The 25,940-nt window shown below is 47.9% G+C and overlaps 1 protein-coding gene across 1 annotated transcript; it reads left to right on the top strand.

Annotated features, from left to right (window-relative positions):
* The first annotated feature begins 15,961 nt into the window (after positions 1-15,961).
* LOC128096910 (uncharacterized) lies at positions 15,962-16,816 on the top strand. The gene has a single exon (XM_052717036.1). The coding sequence runs from the start codon at positions 15,962-15,964 to the stop codon at positions 16,814-16,816; it is 855 nt and encodes a 284-aa protein (XP_052572996.1).
* Positions 16,817-25,940: the final 9,124 nt, after the last annotated feature.

Here is a 25,940-nt window from a genome sequence, read left to right as displayed (position 1 = left end):
CCATCTTCAGCCTAAAGGCCTAGAGTATCAGGCAGACTTCTCAGTGAAGCAGGAAATTTGAAGGACTGTCCTGCCTTGTATTGGCAAAGTTCATCAGTCACTTTTCTCTGTGTCCTGCAGAATATCTGATAGACTCTTCTGTGAAGCAGAAATTTTGAAAGACTGTCCTGCCTAGTTTAGGCAAAGTTCAACAGTTTTTTTTTTCCTTTGTGTCCAGAATGTCCCGTCTGCACAGCACATTGTCAGTAGTCAAGAAAGAACAGCTTCTTTGCCCAGTGGCTAACCTTGTCATAAAAAGCAAACTCCATAGGAGTTTCTCAATGCCCATCATCTTGTCTGAAGTAAATTGGTACTGCCAGCAGATGTGTCTCATTGTCATAAAAAAAACTTTAAAATAACAAAACATTTTAAATGCCATATTCTATAGGTCTTTGAAGTATTTAAAGACCATCTATCTAAAATACATCTATTTAACCTAGAAAACATACCTAACATATCTACAAATTTGATTATTATAAATGACTAACTACTGACCTATGTTTCTTGATTGTCCTATATAGTTTATAATAATAGCTTTCAAAAATTAGAACTTTACCTTACATTTTTAAATGAACTCCATAGGTACAATACCTTAAACAAGAGTAAAAATACACATACAATATATGGTAACAAAACCAACCTTAAATTTGAATCAATATACAAAAACCCTTTAGATAAAAGTAGAAACATATATACAAGTGCAACAAAAATAACTTTAAATTTATATCAATATACAAAAATCCTTTAAACAAAAGTAGAAATATATATATATATATATATATACATATATATACGTATATATAGTGTGTGTTGTAAAAAATTATCTTAAATTTGCATTAATCCTTACAAATACAAAATATTTGAGATCAACAGTTGTCCCTTAGTTTATAATAAATTCAACAATCTATCCTTCTATCCTAGAATTCCTATATCCCCTCTCTTTCTTTTCTTTTTTCTTTTCTTCCAAAGAGATCCCCGAATGTAATATCATTTGCATAATTTCTTCCCTTATCAATACCAGTAACAATTAATAAACAACCCCCATAAATGATGACAAATATTTATAACCCACCAAATGACCAAATACTATTCTCCCCACCTCTTAGAAATGTGGGCATCATCCCCAAAATTACTTCCTGTTGTCTGGGGGCAATGATACCCTGAAAAAACTGAAATGTTGGCCTATGGCATTATTGTCATCCAGGTAGAATCGTTGTTATGGGATCCCATCATCCTTTTGGAGACTTCAGAAATTGATGTTAAGAAAATTTACTGTTCATGCCGGGGGGTGGGGGTGGTGGTGGTGGTGGTGGTGGTGGTAGTGGTGGTGGTGGTAGTGGTGGTGGTGGTGGTGCACACCTTTAATCCCAGTACTTGGGAGGTAGAGGCAGGCAGATCTCTGTGAGTTCAAGGCCAGCCTGGTCTACAGAGCAAGATGTAGGACAGGCACCAAAACTACACAGAGAAATCCTGTCTCGGAAAAAAAAAGTAGTTTTTGTAGTTTTGGTGCCTATCCTGGCACCTCCCTCTGCCTCCCAAGTGCTGGGATTAAAGGTGCAGACTGTTTCTTTGCTTGGTGATTTTTTCTGGAGAGTTCTCCCTTCTTTAAATGTCTAAGGTCTTTGAAGTCTTCAGGATGAATATTTTTATTTTCCTATAAAGACAAAAACAAAACCCTGTCCCAAACCTAATTTGGTGAGTTTTTCCTTTTGACATGTTAAATCACCACCTTGGGTGACGAACTATCACTTCTCCTGATTAGGAGATCTCTCCTGTTTGAATTGAATCTTTATTAATTTTTTTTTTTTTTTTTTTGGTTTTTCAAGACAGGGTTTCTCTGTGTAGCTTTGCGCCTTTCCTGGAACTCACTTGGTAGCCCAGCCTGGCCTTGAACTCACAGAGATCCACCTGCCTCTGCCTCCCGAGTGCTGGGATTAAAGGCGTGTGCCACCACCGCCCGGCGAATCTTTATTAATTTTGATGGTATCAATACCTTTTCTTCTCCTATGGAAGCAAAAGCAAAGCCCCTTCCTCAATGCAGCACATATCCTTGTACATTAGTATTTTCAAAAGCCAAAGATTCAATTAATGTTTGTCTGGTGTCTGGATCAGATATCATTCTATTTACAACTGATGTTAATCTGTGCAAAAACTCAGTGAAAGCTTCTTTTGAGCCTTGTATAATTTTAGTAAATGAGTCAATCCTCTTTCCTGATTCTTCAACCCTGTCCCAAGCATTCAAAGCTGCTATATGACATAGAATCAAGGTGTTTTATCATCCAACATACACTGTCTTTGCAAATCAGCATACTGACCCTTACCAAGAATTTGGTCTTGGGAAATCTCATGACCTCTAGTCCTACCTTATTGTTCCAGGTCCCTAGATCCCCTCTTCACCAAGTTCTCCATTGTAATTGAGGACCAGCTTCTAATACTGCTGAAACTAAATCCTTGCAGTCTTGTGGAATAATTCTATTCTTAGTTGTTCACAAATTTAACGTCTGTCTTACAAAGGGTAAATCATGCCATATGAAACTACTGCTTCCTTAAATCTTTTTAAGTCTAACATATCTACAGGATTCCAATTAACTTCTGCATAGCTTTGAGGATGCAGATTCCCTGCTAGTTGTTATTGAACAGTACTGGATATTTAAAGTTGGTGTTCTAATAACCTTGGTGTGGCAAATTTTGCTCTAAATTCCTCTGCTCTATCCGAGCATTTTTGTTTTTTTCACTAGTATATCTTTCCAAGGCCTGCATCCTATTAATCCACTTGTCATATTTAGCACAAAAAAACCACCAAGGCTATTATTGATAAGATATCATTATATCACTGTCAGTTGAATCATTAATCTTCCCATATTCTGCTTCTAACTTCAAGCCTTCTATGGTAGCAGTATAGAGAGCCCTAACACCCTGCATTGTTATGTTTCCCAGTCTTAACATAAAAATTTTTTTTTTCTTTTCAGTATTATTTGATTCTCTCCTACTCTCCTAAAGGATTTCCCAAGTCTCTCACCTATTCTGGGCAAGCAGCAGCCGACTGCTAGCATGGAGGAGTTCGGATGGCAGATGCAGCAGATGCAGCAGAGCTGGCAGTGGAGAGCTCCAGACAGCAGATGCAGCAGAGCCAGCTGGCATGACCCCCTCTTTCCGTGTGGTTCTACCACCCATTGGTGTGCCAAGTGTTGTCTTTTTATTAATGGTTGCTGCTTTTTAAGCCACGGCTGTTGGAATCAGCTACTGCAACCTGGTCTCTACCAGCAGTGGTTAGGCTGCAAAGGCCGTAGCAGATGGGAATTCTGTTCCCTCGGGCACTGACTCTTCCAAAGCTATGGAGGGAACTTACTAAACCTCTCTCCCTAGAAAAAACTCACGATTCAAAGGCTACGGTGGAATTCCGCTCTTCAGAGAGGATGAATAGCAAGTGGCTCACCTCCTCTCCTTGCTCTAGTCATCCAAAAAGCCCTCCTCCCCTGTTTATAAACCCTTTCTCACCTGGCTCCTCCCTACCACTTCAGGTCAGCTAGTTGCTGATGCAGTCTCCTGACCGCTGGTGAATTTTATTTCATCAAACACATCTCTGCATCATTAAATAAATGTTCTAGAGCATAAACAAAAGTAACACATTGTAGAATAATATTCTACAACAGATGAGTTCCTTAGAGTAGGGGCTCATCATAGAGTAAAAAGATAACTGTCTCTGTGTCCAGGAGAAAGACCAGAAACAGATTTGTCTCTCAGAGTGCTCAGAAAAGGCCAGTGTTAGGGACTATCCTAGCTAGCTGCGACTCAACCTAGTGTCACCTGAGATGGGGATTTCCTAAGTGAGACTGGCCTATGGGCATCTCGGAGGGGGATTGTTGTTATTGTTAATGTATATATGAGGGCCCGGCCCACTGTGAATGATATTACTCCCTGGGCAGCTGGTCCTGGGCTTTACAGGAAAGCTAGCTAGCCAGGCAGGGTGGCACATGCCTTTCATCCCAGCACTCAGGAGGCAGAGGCAAGTGGATCTCTGTGAGTTCAAGGCCAACCTGGTCTACAGAGTGTGTCACAGGACAAACAGCCAGAGAAACCCTGCCTTGAAAAACAAGACAAAACAAAAACAAACAAACAAACAAAAACAACAACCAAAAAGAAAGAAAGAAAAAAAAGAAAAGAAAGCTAGCTAAAGGGCTAGAAATCAGCTAGAGAGATGGCTCAGCTATTAAAAGGTTTTGTCCCAGCACCCACATAGCCACTCAAAACCATCTATGACTCCAGTTCCAGATAATCTGATACCTCCTTCTGGCCTCTGAGGACACTGTGTACACATGGTACACTTACATACATTAGGCAAAACACTCATACACATAAAATAAAAATAAAATATTTTAAAATAGGAAGCTAGAGAAACATAACTGAGCAAGAAGCATTTTCTCCAAGGCTTCTGCTTCAAGTTCTTACCTTGGCTTGCATCAGGGAATGACTGTAAACTGCGAGCCAAAATAAGCTCTTTTCTTCCCCAAGTTGCTTTTGGCCAGAGTGTTTTTTGTTTGTTTGTTTGTTGTTGTTTGCTTGCTTTTTTGTTGTTGTTGCTGTTGATGTTGTTTTGTCTTTGGAGACAGGGTCTCACTACATAGCCCTGGCTGGGCTGTAACTCACAGAGATCATTCATCTGTGAGCGTCTGCGGGCTGAGCACTGAGATTAGCAGTGTCCAACACCCAGCTTGGTCAGAGTGTTTTCTCACAGCGATGGTATGAAACTAGGTCGGGAACAACATGCTGCTACTTCGCTTTCATATTTCTGGTCTCTCAGCCAGCAAGAGAAAATCTCCACAGTTTGTGTAATATACATGTGACCAGCAGGGGGTGCTCAAGAGCTACAGTCGTCTCCAGGAATTTTCAACTGCGTTTCTTTTTTCTTTTTTAAAATCCTGTTTATTTATATTTCTTAATATATGAGTGCTCTGTATGTATACCTGCATGCCAGAAGAGGGCATCAGATCCTATTATAGATGGTTGTGAGCCACCATGTAGTTGCTGGGAATTGAACTCGGGACCTCTGGAAGAGCAGCCAGTGTGCTCTTAACCTCTGAGCCATCTCTCCAGCCCCCTCAACTGGGTTTCTAGGTACAGTGTTTCTCTCTGGATGTATTTGAGGGAAATGAAAGGTTTCCCCATTTTCTCATGGAGGTTAAACTGAGTTAGGTATGGTGGTGCACACCTGTAATGTCAGCACTTGGGAGGTGAAGGCAGAAAGATTACAAGGTCATCCTTGGCTACCTAAGGAATTGGTGGACAGCCTGAGCTACATGAGATGCTGTCTCAAAAAGCAAATAATGACAACAAGAGCAAAGCATAATTGGAAGCAGCTCGAACGTATGTCGACAGAAGGCTGTGTTATGTCACCCTTGGAGAATGCAGTACTCAACAGTTCAAATCACTGGGCTAGAGGCACCTTTGCAGAAGCATTCCACGGAATAACAAAGCAAATTACAGAACAATGCATCCAGTAAGTGTCAAAACGCAGAGAGAACATTTGAATACATGCACATCAGTGCTGTGCGCTGTATAGCAAGGGCGGCAGTGGGGTGAATATGCATAAGAAGATAACCAAAGACCAGATGATGCCAGCCAGGATGGAGGGGGGAGGTAGGGGGGAGGGGGAGCTGGCCAGGGCTTCAGCCAGCTACTGTATCTAGAAGCTGAACTTGTTTTGAGTCCTTGAATACAGAACCGGGAGAGAATTAAAATGAGACCTTTACTGTTCGAAGCCCCACATCAACCTTCAGTATAGAACAGGGTGAGGCTCGGGGAGGCAAGGAGCTGAGGAGAAGCCCCTACCTGTCAGGAAGCTCCCACACATCTAGCGTTGGGGAAGCAGAAATGGGAACAAATCCAGGTATCCTGACCCAGCAGCCTTCCGTGACCATGCAGGCTGATTTGGTTGAATGGCTGAGTGGGGCCTGCTAGGGTAAAGAGGGTGATGGATTCTGTTGAACTGGGCCAGCGTAGGGGGCTTTGCCACTGAGGCCCAGGCCAAGCCTGAGGCAGGTTTCCTGTGTTTAGCTCTGTTCTCTGCACTCTCCTGGTGGGTGGAGTCAGAGGTCAGGTAATGGAGTCAGGCTTGATCAAGGCCTCTGATTCAAGACGTGGGGCTTCGAACCCAGCAAGTTCAGATCCCAGACTTCCTGATGGGGAGCCTCAGCACAGACTCCAAGTCCACTAACAGCGGCGGTGTTCTAGGACATGGCTCAGGCAGTCATTCATTCTGTCTTTCCTAAGTGCTAATGTCTGTACTGGACACTGGGGATACAGGAGTGAAGAGCCAGGCCCTTGCCTCCCAGGGCCTCAGTGACTCACAGCAGAATGATGAGATATGGCTATAAGTACCCAACACACACTCACTGTGTATGTGGCTTGAGGAAAGCTGAAGGTGCCCACTCCTGAAAATCATGTGTAGGACACTTAATCCCCCAATTCACATGTTGGCATTTGGAGGTCAGGCCATTGGGAGGTCCACAGGTGCTTGTCCTTGAACCTGTGATCACAGGGGGCTTCCCACCATGTTATAACGCAGCCAGAAGCTTCACCTGCACTGCCATTTCAACTTCGGTCTCTCTGTGTAAGAGATAAACCTCTGTGGGTTGTAATTTACCAGTCTGTGGTATTGTTACAGAACAGAAACCGGCAGAGACACCAGCCAACGAAGAAGCATTAGCACTGTAAGACCTCTAGAGATGCCTGTGTGGTTCACAGAACGTGCCTTTCTGAAGGTCACAGGGTGGCTCAAAAGCATAACAGAGGCTAGAAGCTGGAATACCAAACTCAGTCTAGGACTCTTGGCTCCTTTGCCTGCCTGCCTGCCTCCCTCCCTCCCTCCCTCCCTCCTTCTCTCCCTCCCTCCTTCTTCTCTTCTTTTCTTCTTTCCTTCCACCCTCTCCCTCAACCCCTCTTTCCCTCTCTCTCCAAGTTGATCATGAAACCCCCGAGTGTACAGAAATGTTTGTGGAATTCCAACAAGCCCCTTGGGAATCCACTACCCAGCTCCTCTGGTGGTCACTGGAGCCTCCCTGCCCCACACAGGCCAGATGCCATCTTTGTCTCTCTGGACTTGCAGACAGGTTCTCTACATAGTCCTGGCACTATGTAGACCAGGCTGACCTTGATCTCATAGAGATCTGCCTGCCTCTGCTTTCTGGGGTGCTGGGATCAAAGGTGTGTGCCACTATGCCCAGCCTAGGATCTTCTTTTAAATGAAGATGTGAGCTGGGAGGTGTGATCAATGGATCAAGTGATTGCCTAACATGCATGAAGTCCCAGGTTCGATCTCCAGCTTTTCAAACTGGGCATGGTGGTGCACACCTCTAATCCCAGCACTCTGGATGTGGGTGACTTCAAGGCTAGCTTGGGACATAGAAGACCCTGTCTCAAAATAAATGAGTAAATTTAATAGGGCCAGGGAGATGGTTCAAAAAGTATAGGCACTTTCCCTGAAAGCCTGATGACCTGAGTTCAATCCCCGGAACCTACATGGTAGAGAAACTGACTTAAGTGGTCCTATGACCTCCACATTTGCACTGTCGAATGCACATTCACACACACATGCACATGCACAGATACATATACATGCACACACACATACATGTCCCCACATACATATGCACACATACATGAAATAATAAATAAGTGTAATTTGAAATTTTTAATATTGTGACACCCTGTCTCAAAGAACCAAAATAAAAACGTAAATCTTCTTTTAAATGTTTATTTTATGTATGTGGGTATTTTGCTTGCTTGCATTTTTGTGCACCATGTGCATGCAGTGCCCACATAGGCCAGAAGAGGGCAGCAGATCTGCTGGAACTGAAGTTACTGATGCTTCCCATCAATAGCTCCTTGAATTATGTTGTAGAGAGCAGAGGTCAGAGCCGAGCTGAACCAGATTCCTTTAGACCAGTTACTGCACGCTCACCTTTCAGTTTTTCCAAAAGTCCTCAATGTTAACATTCAAGTGTGTCTAGCCTTTTGACACTTTGACACTGCATGGCCATCTACAAAGTTAGAGAGAGAGAGAGAGAGAGAGAGAGAGAGAGAGAGAGGCATGCACACACACACACACACACACACACACACACACAGAGAGAGAGAGAGAGAGAGAGAGAGAGAGAGAGAGAGAGAGAGAGAGAGAGAGAGAGAGAGAGATTGAGATCAAATCTGGTAAGTTTCTGATGTTGTGTTGGGTCGCATTCACAGCCATCCTGGAGTGCATGAAGCCCGTGGGCTGCAGATTGGACACACTCCATTCTCGGTTATAAGATTGGAATGAGAAACATTCCAAATGAGCTGATGCATGAGACTTAGCGTAGGACTTAGGACATGTTAGCATTGTGCGTGTGTGTGCACATGTGTGTGCATTGCATACTCCTGTGTGTGTGTGTGTGTGTGTGTGTGTGTGTGTGTGTGTGTGTGCACGCACATGGGTCTGCTATAACATTACTATTGTGGTTTTCCTAGCTGAAGAAACACAAGTTCAAAAGGGTGACCATTTGGCCAGGATCCGGCTGCTCCAGTTCTGTGCTGGCAACAAAGTGTCAAAGGAAAGTCTTAATTTGTCACACATGCAAGTTCCCGGGTGAAGGTTCCCATTGTGCCTGGCTTTACACTACCCACGCTTAACAGCAGCCTACCACGCCCCACCTGGTGGTGCATATCTGTTATCCTAGTATTTCAGCAGGCCAGGACTACTTTATCGAGAGAGAGAGAGAGAGAGAGAGAGAGAGAGAGAGAGAGAGAGAGAGAGAGAGAGAGAGAGAGAGAGAGAAAATAGCCCACCAAATTCCAGAATGCTGAACAACTGGCTCCAGCCAGCTCCAGGCTGTCTCCACAGCAGCTGATGCGTTGGTGGAGGCTTCTGTAAACTTTTACTATTACAGCAATTTGTGCCACTCCCACGAGGCACCCTCCTGCCCATTTTACAGAACAGGAGACTGAGAGCTGTAGACACTCACCTACCAGCCCCAAAGCTCAGCACTAGCTAGCTCCTTGCAGCTCTGCTTCCTCTGGGCACCAGCCACTCCCAGCCGCAAGGCACATAAACCTATGTGTGAGCATCTTCCCCCTAGAGGGAATTTCCCAGACACCTCCCAGATCTGTGGCTCTGCCTCCAAAGACCCGAGAGACAGCTTGGCAGGAGGGAGCTGTTGCTGCCTGGGGTCCCTGCCAAGCCCCACCCATCCCAGACCTCCTGAACTGGAACCTGTCCTGGCCTGTACCTGCCATCTGTGGGCTTGGGGAAGTGCTGGTCTTGGCAGTAGGTACACACAAGGGGCCTTTTTCCTGAGGGTATTGGGAGATGCAGGGGTGTGACTCATGCACCCTGGTGGGTAGAAGGCCTCTGGCAGTGTAGGGGGTAGGGAGAGCAGAATTCCTGGCCCAGGAGAGATTTATAACGCTGCAGGCAGGCTGGCTTAATGCCAGGGAGGGGTTCAGGCGTGGCACACAGCCAGTAGTCATCCCAGGCTGGGCACATATGCCCTTCAGGCGTGATGGGAGCTCTGAAGCTCTCGTGCCTCTTAGCTATCCCTGCCTGCTGTCACACACATGTGACTGCCGAGCCGAACTGGTTTGCACATGATGTTTCCAAGAGTCATGAAGTCAAGGGACACAAGGGACATGCCTCCCCTCATCTCAGGTCCCCGGGGATGTAGGAGAAACTACATGACTGATAAGGGGTTCATGTGTGGACAATGGGCTGTGGGGCAGGAGTGGCTGGTGAGGGGCTAGTGTGTGGACTCCATGCTCTTGGGGCAGGGTCTTCAGTCTCAGGAGAGGGGCTGCTCCTGGAGTCCTCAGGGAGCTCGGAGGAGTGAGAGGGCCTGCAATACTTGTCCTCGGGGCAGGGTGTGGAGAAGGGGGACCTCTCGGTTTTAGAAGAGAATGAGAAGGGTGAGGATATTGGTGGGGGGAGGGAAATCAGATGAGAAGGGGGAGAGTGGGAGGGACAGGGGTGAGGGAAAGGCCAGCTGGTAGCTGATTTGGCCATGGAGCTAAGAGGCCAAGGCTGGAGGTGGTCTAGGTAAGGGCTCAGTGTGGAATACAGTTACAGCTACTGACCACTCTGTCTCTCCTCCCAAAGCTGATTTGTTCACGGGGTCACTTTCCTGAGCACACCCCCTACACACACACCACGACAAATGAGAGAGTGACCCCACATCTTCCTACTTCCTACTTCCGTCTTTAATCTCTTCTCTGAACCCGGAAGGTAAGGTCCTAATTCTGGCCTGCTGGGTGTGCTGTGTCAAGACTCTTTCCCTTTCTGAGCTGCCTATGACGTCACATGGAAAACAAAACACCTACCTCATATGGTCCTGTGAAGATTAAACATGAGGATGGACATGAAGGGCCCGGCGAAAATGACGTCAGGTTCTATTGTATACAGTAGGGTTCCATAAGTGTCAGCTTTTTGGAGAATGGGCCAGGGATAGGGCAAACAGTGCCCTTATATGCTGCCTACCCTGCGTTCCCAGGCAGGGAGTCAGTTGAACCCTAATGGGCCCAACCTGGGCTAGGATCTCAAAGCCACCCTGCTTCCATCAGCAAACGTTTTTAGTCCTTCAGCCCCACCTCTGAAATTCTCTGTGGGTCACCAGCTGTCCTGAAGGTCCCATAGAGTGGGGGCACCATAGAGGGACTTTGCTGATCTTCCTAGGACACAGCCTGGCTTTCTGGGAAGATGGAGAAACAGCACATTCCTCCCGAAATAATCCTACAGCTATTTCCAGAGCGCCTGTGCCCAGGCCAGAAATGGCCAGTGATCTCCACGCCTGGATACCGTCAGGACAAACAACCCAGAGGCCCAGCCCTCAGCTGGCTGGCTGGCTGCCCTCCCAGCCCCCGGCCCAGCGCTGCACCCAGCCCTGGCTCAGGCCTCAAAAGAAGGTGGTGGACACCGCTGGCCTTGTTCACTGAGTTCTCCACACTGTTCATCTGGGGGGGCTCTGGGTCTCCCATCTCTGCACCTTGCTTAGCTGACTCCCACCCAGAGGCAGAAGGGTCTTCCTTCTCAGCAATTGCGCACTGAGGAGGTCCCGCAAGCTGGGCCACAGTGATTTGCAATACGCTATCTGGCCATTAGGAAACATGGGCTGGAATCAAATTGGAGAATTAGTCTGCTCCACTCCCAACCCTCAGTGCCTTCAAAGATGAAGGAAAGTGTGTGTGTGTGTGGGGGGGGGGGTCTGAAGAGATGTCTCTGTCAGGAAAGAGCCTGCAAGAAAGAGGACCTGAGGTCTGAATCCCTAGCATCCATGTAAAACGTTGGGTGTGGCAGTGTGTGCCTGTATCCCATGCTGGGTGGGGGGTGCCTGGGGTTTGCTGGCTACCAGCCTTACCAAACTGATGAGCTCCAGGTTCAGTGGGGTGATCTGCCTTCAAACTGTAAGGTGGGGAGTGACAGAAGAAGATACCAGACATCTACCTAGCAGCCTCTGGACTCCACACATGCGCACATGCACACACGTATACAGGAACATATACACACTCATGCACATGCACACAGAAACATACACACACACACACACACACACACACACACACACACACACACACACGCACACACACAGGAACATATACACACACATGCACACAGAAACATACACACACACGTGCACACACAGGCACACAGAGAAGAGGGAGAGATTGCCAGACTGAAGGAGACAAGAGAGACATGAGAACTAACTGCATGCTGGTCAGGATAAACATTCAAGGGACAACTAGTGAAATTTGACTTGGGATTAATGTGTTAACTTCTGCTGGGGAGGCTTGAACGTTACTCACCGTAGACAGGGAACCAATGACCAACAGAAAGAAACAACTCCATCCAAAGTTAGACTGGTAAACAGTGAGTTTATTGGGCTTTGTTTGTTTGTTTGTTTGAGGCAGGGTTTCTCTGTGTAACTGCTCTGCCTTTCCTAGAACTCACTCTGTAGACCAGGCTGGCCTCGAGCTCACAGAGATCCGCCTGGCTCTGCCTCCTGAGTGCTGGGACTACAGGCATGAACCACCACTGCCTGGCTTATTGGGCTTCTACAGAAGTCTGGGAGAGGGGTGACTTACAGGAGTGGGGGTCACCCCCCAAAAGCCACATCAGTGAAAAAGCTCACCCCAGCCTTGGTGGGAACCTCCCACAGCTATCTGTATGGTGCCCCCCTCCTTAGTAAACCTACTTCCTGTGTGCTCTAGCCCCTCACAAGTCCACATGCCCCTGGAGCAGAATCCCATGCCACTGGGTGGAGCACAGGAGTGGGCGGCTGGAATCTTGGATGAGGGTTCAAGGACCCTCTCTAGCCCCTTCCTTCTCTGAAGGAACCTCAACAGGCCTGATGGTGAGGGTCTCTTGAATTAAGATGTTAATGGCTGCTTTGCTCTAAGGACAGCAGTCCACAGATCTATTGACAAAAGGTTCAATGTCAGTGTTAAATATCCTGGATCAGGAGCCCGTGAGAGGTTAGAAAGTACCCTTGTCCTCTTGGTGTGCAGAGAGACACACTGAAGCCATCGAGGATCTGCTGTCTGCCACTTAGTCAGTCAGCACAGTGATGCACATGTGCGTGACTGAAGTGCTAAGTGTGGAAGAAATGCTTAGTTAGAGGATTTGAACGGAGAACATGTGGGGGCCAGAAAGATAGTTCAATGAGTAAAGGTGCTTGCTTGCCAAGCCGCAGGACCCAAGTTTAATCCCTGGAACTCACATGGCAAATGAGAGAACTGAGCCAGGGATGGTGGTGCACACCTTTCATCCCAGCACTCGGGAGGCAGAGGCAGGCGGATCTCTGAGTTCGAGGCCAGCCTGGTCTACAGAGTGAGTTCCAGGACAGGGAGGCTGTTACACAGAGAAACCCTGTCTCAAAAAACCACGGGGAAAAAAAGAGAGTAGTGACTCCTATAAGCTATCCTCTGATCGCTACCAAGGCATGTGCATGCCACATGCAAGCGTACACAGAAAATAAAATGAAAAAAAAAAAAGACTATATGCTAGTTCATTATCTTCTAAGTTTCAGTAAGCTTGAGAGTCTGGAAAAAAACATATATATGCACATAGAGAGTATATATATTATATATCACACACTCTATATACACACAGAGTATAGTGTATATATACTACATATACACATAACACATATAATTAGATATTGTATACACATGTATACATAGATTATGTATTACACACTCTCTATATAGAGTATATATTATATATACACTATATACACATATAAAGTATATAATATACACACTATACACAGAGTATATATAATATACATACTACATACACACACATAGTATATATAATGTATATTATATATACACAGAGAGTATGTATATTATATACACCACATACACATATATATTATGTGAGAGAGAGACTGATTTTCCAGTACTGGCAACTGAACTCAAGTCTTGTATATGCTCAGCAAGCTCTCTACCACTGAGCTTCCGTCTTCACCACCTTTTTGTTTTCTGTGGCAGATCTCTGAGTTCAAGGCCAGCCTGGTCTACAGAGTGAGTTCCAGGGGCTGAAATCCCAAGTCTTTGTTTGTTTGTTTGGTTGTTTGGTTGGTTGGTTGGTTTTTATTTTTTGGGTTTTTTGTTTGTTTGTTTTTGTTGTTGTTGTTGTTTTTTAGACAGCGTTTCTCTGTGTAGCCCTGGCTGTCCTGGATCTCACTCTGTAGACCAGGCTGGCCTCGAACTCACAGAGATCTGCCTACCTCTGCCTCCCAAGGGCTGGGATTAAAGGTGTGTCACCACTGCCTGGCAAAATGCCAAGTCTCGAACAAGCAAGGAACATGTTCTATCAGGTCCTGGACACTCTGATGGTCCCGCCTTCCCCCTCATCTGTCACCCTCCTTTTGTACTTTCTGGAGAAGTCCTGAGCCTGGAAGGAGAGGGGAGAGGGAAGCCGAGGAAGCCATAAAGAGAAAGGTCAGAGGGAGGTGGCAGGGAGCTGGAGCTGACCCGGCTCTCTTTTGGCAGGCTCAGATAGTGGACAAACATGGTCACACCTCAGTCAGAAACTTAATTGACCATTTAGAACCAAACTCTAGATCAACAGGAGGTGTAAATGGGATGGAGAGGAGCCCTTCCTGGGGTATACCATGAGGCTTAGGGGAGGATGTGGCCATTCACTCAGCACTCACTTCCTCCAGGGGTCCTGGGGACCCAGGCAGGGGCATGGAGTTCAGAAAGGAACACTGAGAAATGTCCTTGAAGAGACTTCACACTCCATCTGAAGCCTGACACAAGGCAGGGACTCTGCTAGCCAACTGCTCAGTCCCCTAAGGTCCCCAAAGCGGCAGCCCTCGGAGGAGGCTGCTTCCACACATGCCTGCCCAACAAGGGGAGAAACTGATACTGAGTGCATGCAGCCAGCCTGTTGTATCAGAGCTAGCACAATCTTTCAGTTCAACACAAGAAAAACAAATAGTGGAAAACAGACACCTTAGTCTGGGTTCAAAAACAAGGCCCATCTGTCCTGGCAGGTTCACAGTAGTTCCTACTCTGAGGCTGGGGCCTGACCGGAATGACCCCAGGAGGCCCTTCACTGCCTTAGGATTCCATGATTCTATGACATGGCCAGCAGTCTGAAGTGGCAGATTGCGGGTGTCCCCAGTGGAGAGCCAGGGAGGTCTATGTCATCTACCTCCTAAGAGCCAGGGTAAGAGAGGAACCGGCCCTATGGCAGACAGATGGGGTCCCAGAGATCAAGAAGGGGAAGGGGCTTGAGATGGGGCATCCCTCAGTCCCCTCCTGTTTTTCTAGAATAGGGGATGAGGTGGGGTTGGGTCAGGCAGGAGAAGAGGCCAGGGCTTGGACATTCCACCCATTTTAGACCCAAAAGACAAGGGCAGCTGAGGGGCCAGGGCCAGGGAGAGAGATTTGCAGCTGTTTTGGGGGTGGGGCAGGCTCAAATACTGCTCTGTTGGCACTGAACAAATATCAGAAGTCAGGCGGAGCTGGCAGTAGTGGGGAGACTCCTGGCAGGGGTGGAGAGCTGGCCAGTGTTGGAGACCCAAGGGAGCAAATAGATACCCCAGGGACTTCACTACCCGGGGACAGGACAGAGCTTAATGCAGTCGGCATGTCTTTGGCCTGGACAGGTGTTAGTCTCTATAAAATGTCTACTTCAGGACCAGAAAGAGTGGGAACTTCACTGCTCTCCGTTCAAGTGGGGCAAATGAAGAAATCCCAATACTGTCAGAGAAATTTAGAAGCAAGCAACTTGGCAGGATTTTTTGTGATTCATGTAGCCCAGGATGGCTTTGAACTCACTACGTGGCTAAGGCTGCCCTTGAACTCTGTATCCTCTGTGCTGGGAGTAGGGGCATCTGTCAATTGAGAATAGAATGATACTTCCCTCCTTATGCTGCGGCATGTCAGACGGAGGGGTAGCAAAGGACAGAGAGTACAGAGTTCGAGTCTACAGCACAGCGTCTGGGGTGGGGGCAATGAAGTATGCTGGTTAGCGCTGTGGGCTAGCTTTTGGGTGTCATCTAAGGCCTGTCTCTATTTCATTCAACATTAGAGACTCTATCTTTGGCTTTTGCGGTATACTGGGGTCCTGGCTCTGGAATTTGAGAAATGTGGGGCTCAAAGAAGAGGCTGCCCCACATTCCCTAGCAGGGCAGCCTCTCCATACCTCCTCCTGATGCCATCATCGGGTCCTGGACACTCTGATGGTCCCGCCTTCCCCCTCATCTGTCACCCTCCTTTTGTACTTTCTGGAGAAGTCCTGAGCCTGGAAGGAGAGGGGAGAGGGAAGCCGAGGAAGCCATAAAGAGAAAGGTCAGAGGGAGGTGGCAGGGAGCTGGAGCTGACCCGACTCTCTCTTTGGCAGGTCCAGGTAACCAACTGTCACACTCCGAAACTCGACCCAGCCAAGATGTCTGGACGCCAGGTGAGTCGATCCAACACTTACAGCCGCGTGAGCCATCCCAACAACACTTCCATTCCTCCCAGAACTCCAGGCTGGACCCAGTGCTCCAATACGAACAACGGCAAGGACCTGGGGACCCGTTTCCCAAGCGGCTCTGAGTTCAGCAACGCCAGCAGCTACTCCTCTGAGCAACCCTTCAACCCAGTCCCCGCAAATCTCCCTGTGGGGAGAATCTGCATGGGCCGGCCCTACGACTCCAGGTTTGTAGAGACAAGTCACCTGGTGAAAGACCCCAAGGTGGTCAAAAAGCCCACTTATCAACGTAGCAACCCTCAATGCCTGCTCTGCACAGACCGTCCATCACGCCCCCCCAGCCCTACCTTCCTGGACCAGCTCATCAAAGGCATCAACTACCTGGACAGATCCACCAATGTTTTCAGCAACAACTACCCCAAAGCTCTGAGCTTGCCTCAGTTGGCTGCCACCTACCTGGAACGAGCTGCCAACTCACTCTACCTGGACCCGATGGACCATGTCCCATCCCGCAGCTATTCGAGTCCTAACACTAACACGGTCACCACCTCCAATCAGTCTCCAACCAACACCTGCTTGGTCCCTTCCATTCGGGACACCAACACTCTGCAGCGCACTAGTGGCTCCACTAGCTTGAGCTGCCAACACCAGCCTTACAACCAGAGCTTCTCTGCCGAGGCGCCTCAGAGGCCAGGCATAAAACTGCCTGAGATCCCTCTGTTTGGCAATGGGCTCTTTTCCTTAGGTCGTCTGCCCAAGTTCTGGGAAGCAATCCGCTCTGGATTGAATGCCCCTGAATCCACCTCTAAGCCCTCGGGCTGGTGGTGACACAGATGCCAGTTTTGTCAGTGGGCACATGGCCACGGTGTAGAAAATAAATTGTCATATGACAAACCAGGGGGTCTGTTTTTCTTCCCCCCAAGTGGAGTCTCAACTCTGTTGCTCAGGCTGGAACTTCCTGACACAAGCAATCCTCCCCGCTCCCTTTTTAAAATCTGAGATAAGATTGTGCTAGTCGGGGTTCCTATCACTGTGATGAAACACCATGACCAAAAGCAACTTGGGGAGAAAAGGGTTTATTTGACTTACATTTCCACATCACTGTTCCTCACTGAAGGAAGTCAGGACAGGAACTCAAACAGGGCAGGAACCTGAAGGCCGGAGCTGATTGCAGAGGCCATGGAGGGGTGCTGTTTACTGGCTTGCTCCTTATGGCTTGCTCAGCCTGCTTTCTTATTGAACCCAGGACCACCAGCCCGAGGTGTTCCCACCCAATCAGTTACTAAGAAAATGACCTTATAGACTTGTCTATAGCCCAATCAATCCTATGGAGGAATTTTCTCAGTTGAGGTTCCCTCCTCTCAGATAACTATTGGTTGTGCAAAGTTGACCTAAAACTAGCCAGCACAAGGCTCTTATATAGCTCAGGCTGTCCTCAAATTCTATGTAGCCAAGGATGACCTAGAAGTCCTGATCCCCCTGCCTCTACCTCCAGTGTGCTGAGATTACAGCTATGAACTGCCATACTCAGTTCATGTAATGCTTGGGATCAAACTCAAGGCCTATTGCATGCTACCAACGGAGCTAGATTCCTAGTCCCAAAAGGCCATTTTTCTAGCTCAGATTCTCTGTTGGCTAGGAGGCAAGAACAAGCATGTGTTTGAAATCTGATTTTGTTGTTGTTGTTTTGTTTAGTTTTTTGAGACCAGGTTCTCTGTGAAACAGTCCTGGCCTGACTTTTTTAAAAAAATTACATCTAGTGTGTGTGTGTGTGTGTGTGTGTGTGTGTGTGTGTGTGTGTGTGCATTTGCACTGGTTCCACTGTGTAAGAGTGGAAACCAGAGGACAACTTGCAGAAGTCAGTTCTCAGCGTGTGGGTCTAGTTAGGATTGAACTCAGGTCCTCAGGCTTTAGCAGCAAGTGCCTTTACCTGCTGAGCCATCTCACCAGATCCCAATTTTTTTACATGTTAGGAACAAATGTAAAAATGTCACAGTGCCCTCTGACTGAACAAAAATATTTGCAGGTTGAGTGTGAAGCCCATAAATCTCAGAAATCGCCAGTTTCTCTCTCTAGTAGAACTGTTACTATGCGGCAGGGGCTGTTCTCAGCTCTTCTTTTCTTGTGAGACAGGGTCTCACGTAGCCGAGGCTGGCTGAGAACTCTGTGATCACAGAGTTCTGTGATCACAGAGTTCTGTGATAACAGGTGTGCACCACTGAGCCAGGCTCAGCGTTCAGTGTCCTCCTTCACATGGACACGACAGACCTTTTCGATGGCCAGTGTTAGACATATCCAACAGGCAACCAGGCTTTCCCACGGGAGGGAGGGTGGCCCTGCTGGGTGCTCTCTGAAGTCACTGAGTCCATCTGGACTGGGTGAGGCTTGATGGGGCTAGGATGAGGTGGCCTTCCCTTCGACTGCTTTGAATGTCTGGGAAAATATTGCCTGGGCCACTGAGGACTCAGATCCCAGCTGATTTAGATTCAGGGATATCAGCCCCATATGGAACCTAGCTGCTCTGAGGCCTTGGATCCTTTGATCCTCCAGGTCTGTTTTCTCTGTTTGAAGTTTGGATGTATAGTTTCACTGATCTATGGGCCCCTGGACTCAAGCTTCTGAATGTGTCTTCTTGTCCCAAGCCAGCCCTGGAGCCTCTTAGACTGAGAACAGAGAGCATACACAAGCATTCTAGTTCCTGCAATCCCCAGCCATCTTGCTGGACTTCCCATCAGTCATTGCCCACCTTAGGGTCCAATTCTGTATGGCTCTAAACTTAAGACCTGGTTCTCATTATTGACACTTTTGCCTCCCTAGCAACGTGAACGCCAACAGCACCTCTGAGTATAGAATGGGGTCGCTTGAGAAAATGCAGAACCCCGAGGCTCCCAAAGTTCCTTGGCGCTTAGAGGCAATAGTGACCTGCTGAAGTCCGTGTTGGGCAAGTTCCTATGGTCAAACAGAGAGGGTGACAGGCCCAGATGTCCCCCTCATGGGACCACAAAGACAAGAGGAAAGAAAAAAAAGGAACCATCAAACTGCTGGTCCATTGAGTTCATGAATTCACTCCCATTTTGTGATTCCTCCTTTGGTTCAGGGCTCAGCATGCAGCGATCTCAAGTCTCTGTCCCGTATTCCTCTCCTCCCCAGAATAAGATGCCCACTTAGGCCACACCTACCAGTTCCCGTTCCCCAGATGGACATTCATTGTCAGGAACAGTTTGTCTGAGTCCATTCCGCTCTAGCACGAAAGACGGAGTTGGTTTTGGAGCTTTCTCTGCAGCGGCTCAGAGCCACCACCATCTTGATCTGGGTCTGTGCTCATCTGGCTCTGAGGCAGAAGAGCAGACTACAGCCCTGGCTTTTCTAGAAATGCTCCCTTCCAAAATGGTCTAGTTTCCTTGAACTGGCGTGCAGGGCCCTTGACTAAGGCACTGCTGGACATTACCGGTGCCAGGCCCAGTCTGGCTCACAGTAAATCCTTTTTTTTTTTTTTTTTTTGGTTTTTCGAGACAGGGTTTCTCTGTGTAGCTTTGCGCCTCTCCTGGAACTCACTTGGTAGCCCAGGTCAGCCTCGAACTCACAGAGATCCGCCTGGCTCTGCCTCCCGAGTGCTGGGATTAAAGGCGTGCGCCACCACCGCCCGGCCAGTAAATCCTTTTTATAATGCTAGTGGACACTGGACCTTGTGGCCAACAGGTGCTCCACAATGGTGATGACACTGCTACTCTCAGAAGTATGACAGAGCATCACGTGTGGATGCTCAGTGACTCGTACTATTAATAATGCAAGCTCACATTTATTAACTCTTAATTATACGCCAGGCACTATCTAAAGTGCTTTGGATGTACTCAATTATTCCAAAAGGAAGATAATTCTTCATAATATTACAAAAACAAAGAAAAATAATAACTCTAGTCACATTGTACTTTTCTTTTCCTGTTGCTTTGGTGAAATGGCAATAGCAATGTAGGGAGAAAGGATTTCTCTTAGCTCACAGTTCAAGGTACAGCCCATCATGGCAGGGAAGTCAAAACCGTAGGAGCTTGAAGCAGCTGGTCACACTGAGCCCACAGTCAGGAAACAGAGAAAGATGAGTGAAGTACCAGGCTTGCTTTCTTCTTTTTGTACAGTCCAGGATCCTCTGCCAGGAGAGTGGTCCTGCCTACAGTTACCGCTGACTACGACAAATAATTTGAATGATTGCAAAAGAGGCCAAGGGCTGGCCTATCCACAGTGAAACACAGAAGGTAGTGATAAATCCACAAGATGAATTCTTTCCTCCCAAGGACATGCCACCATGCTGTGAAATTAGGTTAAAAATAGTTCCTTTTAATTTTTTTTTTTTCTAATTTTAGTTCAAGGATTGGACCCAGGGTCTTTTGCTAGAAGAGCACTTTGCCTCTGAGCTACGGGACAAGTTACAGGTGGGCTTTGAACTCATGATCTTCCTGCCTCAGCTTCCCGAGCATCTGGAGTTACTGGCCTACAAAGTCTCCGACTAGCCTGGAACTCACTGTGTAGACCAGGTTGCTACGGAACTCACAGAGATCTACCCGCCTCTTCCTCCCAAGTGCTGAGATTAAAGGGGTACACCACCGTGCTGAGACTTGCCTATTAGTTGTTCATCTAGTAACTAGTCACTTAGAAGTTGTGTTTTCCTTTAAAACAACAGAAGAAGCTGGAGGTCGTGGCGTGTACCCGTAATCACAAAGGCGAGCCTGGGCTATGAGACCCTTTCTTTTAAAACAACAGTGAAAAGAGGTATGCACATTTCTGAGACCAAAATATGTTGAGTCCCTAAAATGCAGACATCTCAGGACTGTGACTCAGTTTTACCTAACTTAGGCCTATGTCAGAAGTAGAGGTGAGGCCAGGAGACCAGAGCTCCCTCTCCCATCCACATGCTCTTCCCAGGCACTGGGAACGGAAGTGGCCAGGGCTTGGGCTGATCTCTGAAGCACTAAGCCACTGCACCTGGTTGCACCTAGCTGTGTAATCACCACAGCAACTCTTTTGTTGTTGTTGTTTTGTTTTTTTGTTTTTGTTTTTCGAGACAGAGTTTCCCTGTGTAGCCCTGGCTGTCCTGGATCTTGCTCTGTAGACCAGGCTGGCCTCCAACTCACAGAGATCCGCCTGCCTCTGCCTCCCGAGTGCTGGGGTTAAAGACGTGTGCCACTACCGCCCGGCTACCACATCGACTCTTTAAGGAAAGCACTGTTGCCATTTTATGGGACAGGACGCTGTGGCACAGAGGGATCAGGTGTAAATAATTTCAGTAAAGTGCCTGGAACTCAGGGGCCTTCAAAGCCTGCTTGGCGTCATCAGAGGGCACTGCATCTGGAATGAGTATGTCATCATGTTTATCTTCATGATTGCATTGTGAAAGGAGCAGGTGCTCTGCAAATGCACACAGTGGATGATTAATGGGTGCAGCACATCATCATAGGCCCCAGTGCATAGTAGGTGCTCAGATGAAGTTTGCCCATTGCCTGGGGATTAGATTATATCATGTAGGGACAGATTCTCTGCCCTTGATCCAAAAGGCTCCCTGAGATGGATGCCCACCAGTCACAGGTCCCTTCCACAGGCCCCAAGCCTAGAGAAATAAACATATTTGAGAAGGTCCCCTGTTCCTTCCAGCCATGCTGAGGCCACAGGAGGTCCCCCAAGAGCACAGTTCAAGCCACACACCTGCAGGGTCCATGTAAACAGGAAGCAAGCGGCATGCTGGCAGCAGAACAGTGCTGTGGCCTGATGTGTGCTATCTCCCTTGTGTCGCGTGGACTGGGTATCACCACAGCTGGGGGGGGGGGGGGGGCGTGTCAAGAAAGTCCTTCCTACCTGCTGAAATGTGCCACTGTCGTGGGGCGCTCACTGCTTGCCAGGCTTGCCTCAGGGCCTCAGTTCTCTGCGTCCTGGCAGCAGGCTTTCGTGTGTGTGTGTGTGTGTGTGTGTGTGTGTGTGTGTGTGTGTGTGTGTGTATACACGCGCGCACGCACCCCGTGGCACATGTGTGTAGGTGAGAGAACAGCTTGTGGGAGTTCGCTCCTTCTATAAAGTGGCTTCTGGGGATTGAACTCAGGATGTCAGGCTTGGTGGTAAACACCTCTACCTGCTGAGCCCTCTTGCTGGTCCCACTAAGAGAAGCAGGAAGGGGAACATGGCCTCCAAAATACAAGGAATTGGACAGATCAAGGGCTGTGTTTAACTGGAGGAGGGGTTGGGCTGCTCCCCTCAAACAATGTCTCCCCTGCGTGCCCCCTCCCCCCACTTCTTTTCTTTTTTGGGACAAGGTCTCACTATGTATCCCTGGCTGGACTAGAACTCATGTACAACAGGCTGGCACGGAATTTGCCTCTGCCTCCCATGTGCTGGGATTAGAAGTGTGTAACACCTGGGGCTGGGGCTCAGCGGTTAAGTGCACTGGCTGCTCTTCCAGAGGACCTGGGTTCAAGTTCCAGCACCCATATGGTGGCTCACAACTGTCTGTAACTCCAGTTCCAGGGGATCCGACACACCTCACAGATGCAGGCAAAACACCAATGCACATAAAATAAAAATAAATCAAAAAAATTGTTTAAAATTTTTTAAAAATTAAATAAAAAGAAGTGTGTAACCCCACACCATGCATCAATGTCAAGATTCTAAACAGGGGAGAGTAAACCTGAAACAAATACTTTCCAGAAAGTAGTAAATAATAGGGCAATTTCCTCAAAAGTCACTGTCGATCTTAGATGTGCTCTCCAAGGTCCTCATTATTTAATATCACTTGGTATAGGAGAATAATCCTGACAATTTTTATACATTAAAAGTAATTGACTATGGGGCCTGGAGATGTTACTCAGTCAGCAGAAGACTTGCCTAGCATGCATGAAGTCCTGGGTTTAATCTCTAGCACTACAAAGAACTCAGCACGGTGGTATGTATGTACCTGCAATGTCAGCACTTGGGACACAGAGACAGGAGGACTGGAGTTCAATGTCATCCTCAATGACATAAGGAGTTTGACAACAGCTTGGGCTATCCAAGACCCTGTCTCAAAAAAACAAAACAAAACAACTCAATATTGTCTAAACAGATAGCTTGATACACAGTTCCAAGAGTCTGAAAAAGAAATCCAGTTTTTAATTTGCTTATGCGTACCAGAGGCACATCCTATTCCTGACCCTTCTAGGCCTCAGCCCACCCATCCCGCACTGCGCTCCCCAGCCCCATTTTATTCCCCCCTGCCTTTTCCGTCTACACATGTGACTAGTACCCCACTCCATCCCAAACGGCACCTGTCTCCCTTTTGGCTTGAGATCTGCATTGGGGAACAACGAAAGCCCCTGCTCTTGCAGGGCTGAGATGTGGCGCTGGCCATTTTTGGCCAACTTTTTCACTAGCCTCATGCATGGCCTCCCCCCACCCCCACCCCCAACCAGGCAGGAATTTCTGGGGAACAATTGAACAAAGCCGGGAACTTGGAGGGAGAAGGCACAGGACATTCCAAAAGGATTTCTCTCAGGCTGCAAAAGACAACACGCAAGAACAGTACAGAGACCTCTCGGAGAAGAAAAACACAAAACAGACGGAAAGTCTGTCCAGGAGGAAGGGCAGTGCGGATCAGAGGAAGGAACGAGGGAGCCAGGGGTTAAGAGGCCCACATTGGGAGGGTGGGGCTACTTCTCCCTGCCACCCTATCCCTGCAGAAGTCTCTCCATCTCTCTAGCCTCAGATTTGTGGTCCTTAAAAATGAAGAGTAAGCATTGAGGTGCACAAAGAGCCGTTACCAGGACGTTTGCTTAGTAACCAAGACCTGCAGACAGGGCAAAGACCCAGCAACAAGAGAGGGTTAATGACGCCTATGGGGTGTCCCTGAGGAGTAGAGTCAAGTAATTAATGGTTAGAGACATTCTGCACATGGGCCAGGGATGTCGCCCAATTGGTAGAGTGCTTGCCTAGCCAGGACAAAGCTCCAGGCTTGACCACCCCCACCCCACCCCACCCCACCCCAGCACCGCATAAACAGGCATGGTGGCATATACCTGTAACTCTAGTGCTTGGGAGATGGTGGCAGGAGGATCAGAAATTCAAGGTCATGCTTGGCTAGGTAGTGAATTTGGAGCCAGCCTTTGATATAAGAGACCCTGTCGAAAAAGGAAGGGAGAGAAAGAAGAAAAGAGAGGTCACATGGAAAGGCAGAGAGAGTGCTATCCAAAGTCACCAGTTCACAAACTGCCAGTGGTTCCCATCTCACACAAGAAGCTTTACCCGAAGCCAGGAATGTCAGTTAACACTGACAAGGCCCGGGGTTCCATCCACAGCACTGGGAGAGAAAGATGGAGAGATGGGTATGGCTCATGCCAAAATATAAATCTTTGTGCTGTTTCCGATGTGGAGAAGGATTGCAAAGAAGAAAACATCAGCTGGGCTAAACAGGCTGCTCAGTGCCACTGTTGACTGACGGTCCAGAGCAACAGCTTCTTATCTCAGACTGCTAATAAACAGTTTGGGGGCTGGCACCGGTCCATAGATTCATTTTTGAGTAGCCTTGGTCTTTACTGACACATAGAACTGTGTTTATGTAAAGAGAGTTGAGTGAGAAAAGCAAGACATGGAACCATCCGTCCTCACTGGCACACACACAGGGAGGCACAATGCCTGCTCGGCCTGGAGGAGAAGGGTCAAGGACATTGGTGGTGGTCCAACTCCTGGCCTGCACAGAAGCCTTCTAGGCTAATGCTGGGCCTTGTGGATGGGAATGTGAGGGGGTGGATAGGGCCCCCAAGAATTCCAGCTTGACTAAAGAGGTTTGGGGGATGGGGACCACAGTGACGGATTGAAATGACAAAGACCATTTGATGGTCAGCTCAGCAGCCAGATTCTAGAGTAGCATTCATAAACCATGTCCCAAATAACACATGCCCTGTGAAATGTTAAAAGTTTTTCCCATGCTGGGCGGTGGCACATGCCATTAATCTCAGCACTTGGCATTTGGGAGGCAGAGGCAGGTGGATCTCCGAGTTTGAGGCCTGCTTGGTCTACAGAGTGAGTTCCAGGTCAGCCAGGGCTACAAAGAGAAACCTTGTCTTGAAAAAACAAAAAAACAAAAAAAGTTTTTTCCACAAAAACAGGTAGGGTCTGTCTACAAATACATCGAGGAAGGACAGATTAAACAGTTCAGCTCACTCAAGACTTGTGTAGACAGTTTCCCAGGAGATGGTCACAATGTGGGAAAGGATGCAGGATTTCCAGGGAGGTGAGGTGGCTCAGAAGGGAAGATGGCTGCTGTTACCAAGTCTAACAACCTGAGGTCCATCTCTGGGACCTACATGGTGGAAGGAGAGAACTGCCCCATGAAAGTTATCCTTTGACCTCCACACAGGAACCCACAGCATGTGTGACCCACCCCCACGATAAAAATGTAATAATAATTCAAAAAGGACAGATATCTCAAAGTGTTTTGACCCTCTTTCCTCAGGGCATCTGGGCGGGAGGGCTGCAGTGTGGGATCCCTGCCTGGAGCCCAGGACTCTGCCTGGAGTAAAATAAGAAAGTGGCAGGTAGTGTGAAGACACTGGGGTGGGCCTGGGGACACAGCCAGCAAGTCTAAAGCCATGGCCAGAGAAATCACATTGTGTCTGAGCCGGGAAAAGCCCCTCAGCCTGGGCAGAGAAGAGATCTTCACTGACTAAGAAGACGGTCTGGAATCACACAAGAGCCAAGTCATGACTCTCCCTTTTACTGACTGAACACCCTCTCAGTCAGCCCCTTCAGCCTCTGGGCCTCAGTGTCCTCATCTGGAAAAAGGGAATAGTAGAGTATGCATAATTGGAGTTGAGGATTTGGCTCAGTCGGTGGCACGCTTGCCTAGCATGCACGAAGCCCTGGGTTCAGTCCCCACACACATAGGTGTGGTGGTCACACTGGTAATCCCAGCACTTGGGAGGTAGAAGGAAGAGGCTCA

The sequence above is a fragment of the Peromyscus californicus genome, unplaced genomic scaffold (genome assembly GCF_007827085.1).
Source record: "Peromyscus californicus insignis strain IS unplaced genomic scaffold, ASM782708v3 Scaffold_5__1_contigs__length_169319896, whole genome shotgun sequence".
Lineage (NCBI taxonomy): Eukaryota > Metazoa > Chordata > Mammalia > Rodentia > Cricetidae > Peromyscus > Peromyscus californicus.
This window is presented reverse-complemented; position numbering and strand designations above follow the sequence as displayed.